This window comes from Oncorhynchus gorbuscha, linkage group LG23, assembly GCF_021184085.1.
Source record: "Oncorhynchus gorbuscha isolate QuinsamMale2020 ecotype Even-year linkage group LG23, OgorEven_v1.0, whole genome shotgun sequence".
NCBI lineage: Eukaryota > Metazoa > Chordata > Actinopteri > Salmoniformes > Salmonidae > Oncorhynchus > Oncorhynchus gorbuscha.
This window is the reverse complement of record NC_060195.1, coordinates 61,380,296-61,387,254: the sequence shown is the minus strand read 5'-3', so window position 1 is coordinate 61,387,254 and position 6,959 is coordinate 61,380,296. Positions and strand designations below refer to the sequence as shown.

At 44.4% G+C, this 6,959-nt stretch overlaps 1 protein-coding gene across 1 annotated transcript; it reads right to left on the bottom strand.

Annotated features, from left to right (window-relative positions):
- Positions 1-4,543: 4,543 nt before the first annotated feature.
- Positions 4,544-6,673, bottom strand: LOC124010704. Its single transcript, XM_046323354.1, has 3 exons — positions 5,459-6,673; positions 4,962-5,184; positions 4,544-4,713 (listed from the first exon to the last, which is right to left on the bottom strand). The coding sequence occupies exons 1-3, from the start codon at positions 6,671-6,673 to the stop codon at positions 4,544-4,546; spliced, it is 1,608 nt and encodes a 535-aa protein (XP_046179310.1).
- Between the last annotated feature and the right edge of the window lie 286 nt (positions 6,674-6,959).

Here is a 6,959-nt window from a genome sequence, read left to right as displayed (position 1 = left end):
TCTATTATATTCCTCTCTATTATATTCCCTCTATCATATTCCCTCTATCCTGTTCCTCTCTATCATCTTCCCTCTATTATATTCCTCTCTATTATATTCCCTCTATCATATTCCCTCTATCATATTCCCTCTATCATATTCCACTCTATCATATTCCCTCTATCCTGTTCCTCTCTATCATCTTCCCTCTATTATATTCCTCTCTATTATATTCCCTCTATCATATTCCCTCTGTCATATTCCACTCTATCATATTCCTTCTGTCATATTCCCTATATTATATTCCCGCTGTCATATTCCCTCTGTCATATTCTCTACATCATATTCTCCTCTATCATATTGTAACGACCGGTTTAGTTATTATTGTTTTATTTCACTGTAGAACCCCCAGCCCTGCCCTACCTGCCTTAGATATAGCTTTTGTCCCACACCCCACACATGCAGAGACCTCACCTGGCTTAACTGGTGCCTCCAGAGACATAACCTCTCTCATTGTCACTCAATGCCTAGGTTTACCTCCACTGTACTCACATCCTACCATGCCCTTGTCTGTACATTATTCACTGAGTCTTTTATACCACACCCAGAAATCTGCTCCTTTTATTCTCTGTTCCCAACGCACTAGAACGACCAGTTCTTATAGCCTTTAGCCGTACCCTTATTCTACCCCTCCTCTGTTCCTCTGGTGATGAACAGGTTAATCCAGGCCCTGTAGTCCCCAGCACTACACCTATTCCCCAGGCGCTCTTATTTTTTGACTTCCGTAACCGTAAAAGCCTTGTTTTAATGCACGTTAACATCAGAAGTCTCCTCCCTAATTTTGTTTTATTCACTGCTTTAGCACAGTCCGCCAACCCTGAGGTCCTTGCTGTGTCTGAACCCTTGCTAAGGAAGGCCACCATCAATTCTGAAATTTCCATCCCCAACTACAACATTTTCCAAGATAGACAAGATAGACCTGCCAAAGGGGGAGGAGTTGCAATCTACTGCAGAGATAGCCTGCAGAGGTCTGTCATACTATCCAGGTCTGTGCCCAAACAATTCGAGCTTCTACTTTTAAAAATCCACCTTTCCAGAAATAAGACCCTCACCGTTACCTTGATATAGACCCCCCTCAGCCCCCAGCTGTGCCCCTGGACACCATATGTGCATTGATTGCCCCCTATCTGTCACGTCCTGACCTTAGTTCCTTTTTTATGTCTCTATTTTAGGTTGGTCAGGGAGTGACCTGGGGTGGGCATTCTATGTTTGTGTTTCTATGTGTTTGGCCTGGTATGGTTCCCAATCAGAGGCAGCTGTCACTCGTTGTCTCTAATTGAGAACCATACTTAGGCAGCCTGGTTTCGCCCTTGACTTGTGGGTAGTTGTTTTCTGTATGTCACTTTACAGAACTGTTTTGTTTCTTCCATTCGCTTTGTTATTTTGTTTTGTGTTCAGTCTAATAAATTAACATGGGCACTTACCACGCTGCATATTGGTCCGATCCTTCCTACTCCTCCTCAGATGACGAAGAGATTCGTTACACGATCTATCATCAGAGTTCATACTGTTATGTGACCTAAACTGGGATATGCTTAACACCCCAGCCATCCTACAATTTAAGCTGATGCCCTCAATCTAATACAATTATCAAGGAACCTATCCGGTACAACCCTAAATCCTTAACCATGGGCACCCTCATAGATATCATCCTGACCAACTAGCCCTCTAAATACTAGCCCTCTGCTGTCTTCAACCAGGAACTCAGCGATCACTGCCTCATTGCCTGCGTCCGTAATGGGTCGACGATGAAACGACCACCCCTCATCACTGTCAAACGCTCCGTAAAACACTTCAGCGAGCAGGCCTTTCTAATCAACCTGGACCGGGTATCCTGGAAGGATATTGACCTCATCCCGTCAGTAGAGGATGCCTGGTTGTTTTTTAAAAGTGCTTTCCTCACCATCTTAAATAAGCATGCCCCATTCAAAAAATGTACAACTAAGAACAGATATAGGCCTTGGTTCACCCCAGACTTGACTGTCCTTGATAGCACAAAAACATCCTGTGATGTACAGCATTCGCATCGAAAGCCCCCGAGATATGCAACTTTTCAAGGAAATCAGGAACCAATATACACAGTCAGTTCAGAGAGCTAAGGCTAGCTTTTTCAAACAGAAATTTGAATCCTGTAGCACTATTTCCAAAAGATTTGGGATACTGTAAATTCCATGGAGAATAAAAGCATCTCCTCCCAGCTGCCCACTGCACTGAGGCTAGGAAACACTGTCACCACCGATAAATCAACGATAACTGATAATTTCAAGAAGCATTTTTCTACATCTGGCCATGCTTTCCACCTGTTTACCCCTACCCCTGGCAAACAGCTCTGCACCCCCCGCAGCAACGGGCCCAAGCCCCCTTCCCCCGCTTCTCCTTCACCCAAATCCAGACAGCTGATGTTCTGAAAAGGCCGCAAAATCTGGATCCCTACAAATCAGCAGGGCGAGACAATCTGGACCCTCCATTCTAAAATGATCTCCCAAAATTGTTGCAACTATTATTACAAGCCTGTTCAACATCTCTTTCGTATCGTCTGAGATCCCCATAGATTGGATAGCTGCCGCCGTGGTCATACCCCTCTTCAAAGGGGGAGACACTCTAGACCCAAACTGTTATAGACCTATATCCATCCTGCCCTGCCTTTCTAATATCTTCGAAAGCCAAGTTAACAAACACATCAACGACCATTTCGAGTCCCATCGTACCTTCTCCACTCCACAATCTAATTTCCGAGCTGGTCATTGGTGCACCTCAGCCACGCTCAAGGTCCTAAACGATATCATTGATAAAAAGACAGTACTGTGCAGCCATCTTCATCGACCTGGCCAAGGCTTTTGACTTTGTCAATCACCACATTCTCATTGGCAGACTCAATAGCCTTGGTTTCTCAAATGACTGCCTCGTCTGGTTCACCAACTACTTCTCAGATAGAGTTCAGTGTGTCAAATCGGAGGGCCTGTTGTAAGGACCTCTGGCAGTCTCTATGGGGGTGCCACAGGGTTCAACCCTTATTCCAACTCTTTTCTCTGTACATATCAATGATGTCGCTCTTGCTGCGGGTGATTCTCTGATCCACCTCTACGCAGACGGCACCATTCTGTATACATCTGGCTCTTTGGACACTGTGTTAACAAACCTACACTTTCCTTCCAGACTCACATTAAGCTTCTCCTATCCAAACAAAATCTAGAATTGGCTTCCTATTTCGCAACAAAGCCTCCTTCACTCATTCTGCCAACATACCCTCGTAAAACTGACTATCCTACCGATCCTTGACTTCGGCGATGTCATTTACAAATTAGCCTCCGACACTACTCAGCAAATTGGATGCAGCCTATCACAGTGCCATCTGTTTTGTCACCAAAGCCCCATATACTACCCACCACTGCAACCTGTGTGCTCTCGTTGGCTGGCCCTCACTACATATTTGTCGCCAAACTCACTGGCTCCAGGTCATCTGTAAGTCTTTGCTAGGTAAAGCCCTGCCTTATTTCAGCTCACTGGTCACCATAGCAACACCCACCCATGGGACACTTTACAACCAGGTATATTTAGCAAAAATCACTGAAGCTGGAGACTAATATCTCCCTCTCTAACTTTAAGCATCAGCTGTCAGAACAGCTTACTCTACCTGTACACAGCCCATCTGTAAATCGCACACCCAACTCATTGCACACCCAACTCACCCAACCTCATCCACATATTGTTATTTATTTATTTTTGCTCATTTGCACCCCAGTATCTCTACTTGCACATCATCTTCTGCACATCTCTCACTCCAGTGTTAATGCTAAATTGTAGTTATTTCGCCACTATGGACTATTAATTGCCTTACCTCCTTAGTCTTACTACATTTGCATACACTGTACATTGATTTTTCTATTGTGTTATTGACTGTACGTTTGTTTATCCCATGTGTAACTCTGTGTTGTTGTTTTTGTCACACTTCTTTGCTTTATCTTGGCCAGGTCGCAGTTGTAAGTGAGAACTTGTTCTCAACTGGCTTACCTGGTTAAAGTGTTGTGTTGTCTCTCTTGTCGTGATGTGTGTTTTGTCCTATATTTTAATTTTATTAATTTATTTTTAATCCCAGCCCCCATCCCCGCAGGAGGCCTTTTGCCTTTTGGTAGGCCATCATTGGAAATAAGAATTTGTACTGAACTGACTTGCCCAGTTAAATAAAACAAAATAAATAAAAGAAAATATAATTTTCTTTCTATCATATTCCTCTCTATCATATCCCTCTCTATCATATTCCTTTCTATCATATTCCTCTCTATCATATTCCTCTCCACCCTCCATCCACTCCCCTCCCTTTTCATCCTCCTCATCTCATCGTGTCGAACATTTAAACACTCCCCAGATTTGTGAAAAGTCAACATGTTGTGTTTATACAGTGTTGTACAGTATGCCTTAACAAAAATCAAACAGAGTAAACATTTTTTATTTTATTTTAAAATGCTTAGTTCTTTCATCCCTGCTCTTCTATCACCGTCTCAGTTCAACCTCCAGCTGGCTCCCTCTTCCTCTTCTTCTCCAGTCTCTTCCTCATCTTTTCACTCTTCTTCTCCTCCTTTTCTTGAATCTTTCTCTCCATCTCCAAGAATGCAGCTTGAGCTTTCTCTCTCTTTTTTAGCTCCTCAGAACACTTCTTCTCTTTCTTAATTCTGTCTTTCATCATGTCATTATGTATCTTCATCAGCCCCTCTAACCTCTTTTTCTCTGCCTTTTCCTTCTCTATTCTTTCCTTCTTTCTCTTTTTCTGTTCTAAATTCTCCCTCTTCTTCTCAGCCTTCATGACTTTCTTCTGCTCTTTCTCTCTCTCCTTCATCTCTTTCTTCTCCCTCTTTTTTCCTCCTCCTCCTTGTGTTTCATCTTCTTTCTCTCTTTATCTTTCAACTTCTTATTCAGTTTCTTACTTTTCTCTTTTTCCTCCATCTTCAGGAACGGGATTTTCTGCATGTGGTTCATGAGCAGAAAGCCCACTCTTCCCAGGATGGACTCTGCTCTCTCTGATGAAACCGTCCCATTGGAGCACTTGGAATGGGCACAATCCGCCTCACTCTTCAATCCCTCCCTCGGGCTCATCTCCTCAGTGACACTTCTCTCTTCACTCTCATTTTCAATGCCTATCCAATAATCCTAACAGGAAGACATTGACTCTAGATGTAAAATTGTTCCAATGTGGCAAATTCAATACACAATTGAGTGATCAACATACAATGATGGCCTCATAACCCTAGTGAGGGGTGATGTTTTATACTATGAGCAAAGAGCAGCAGGGTTGGGGTCAATTCCATTTAAATTCCGATAAATTCAGGAAGTTCTCTAAAATTCCAATTCTCTTCAACGCTTTGAATTGAAATAGAACTGACCACCATCCCTGTAAAGTAGTAGGGTGAAATACGACACCTACCTTTACCTCTTCCAGGGTCCAGGGCCTGGGTTCCTCATCCTCTGAACTGCATATGGAGGCTCCAACTCTAACAGGCATCTTTGTGACCTCGCAGATCAGAGGGGTGGGCGGCTCATCATTGCAGGTTGCCAGAGTTAATTTAGCATCTGAGACCAGCTGGTGAACATGAGGGCAGATATCCACCTCCTCAATAGTGCCCCTTCCTTTCTGATCTGGCTGCTTGTGGTCCTTGTCATGGATGCATGCCAGGCTTGGAGGAAGTGCATGGACAGGGCTTTTATCACCCATCATTTCCTCTCTCTTGACAGTGGATGCAACTGCACATGCCTCTATGTCAACTGAGCACTCTGTGGTGTTCTCAACTGTCTCCTCTGGCTGTTTGTGGTCAATGTTGTGGGTGCAGGGCAGCCTTAGAGACAGTGCTGTGGGTGCAGGAGGACCTTTATCAGCCAAAAACTCCTCTTGGAGGACAGTAGACACGGAAGCGGCTGCTTCACTGGCAACTGGACACTTGTTGGTTCCCTCTACTGCCGTCCCTGGCAGTTTGTAGTCAATGTCAAAGACAAGTGGCAGACTTGGAGGCAGCATTGGGACAGGGCATTTAGCTGCTGATCTGTCCACTCCATCAACAGTAGCTCTGCCTGAAGTGGCCTCTGTAGCAAATGAGACCTCATAGGCATCCTCTACTGTGTGTTCTAGGGGCATGAAGTCATTGTCAACTACTGGTGGCAGGCATGGAGGCAGCACTGAAGGAAGAATTCTAGCTGCCCATCGGTTCTCTCTCTTGACAGTGGCTGTACCTGCAGTGTCCACTTTGGCAACTCGGCACTCTGTGGCTGAAACAGCAGGCTGGGATGTTTCCGGGACATTGAATGAATTGCCAATGAACCGCTGAGCCAGTGGTGGGAGGGAGAACGGATAGAATATGTCCTCTTCCTTGATATTAGATATTGCCACTGGAGCATCTGAGTCCTCAGTGGTTCCCTCTACTGTCTGCTGTGGTGGAATGGAGTCATCATTAAAGAAGTGTGGCAGGTATCGATGCAGCATTGAGGAAAGATGTGTATCTGTCGACAAGTCCTCTCTTTTACCAGCAGATACATCTGCAGTGGCCTCTGTGGAAACTGGGCACTCAGCAGGGACAAAGTAGGAAAATACAATGAACCGCTGTGCATCCTGAGTGCGTATGGCCAATGGAGAGGGGGGATGTAACATGGTTGGTATAGGCCTCCGATTGGTGAAAGCCAGTGGTGGGAGGGAGTCAATACAGGGAGCCATGAACTCAGTGAGTGGACGGTTGGTCACATCTCTCACATTCTGCAGGAGAAAAGAAACAGACATGAGGAAAGTGATCACATTCAGTACATACATACTTTATGAGTGAACACTATGTACTTATACATCACATATACAATGCCTTCAGAAAGTATTCAGACCCTTTCTCTTTTTTCACATTTTGTTACCTCACAGCCTCCTTCTAAAATGGATTAAATCATTTTTT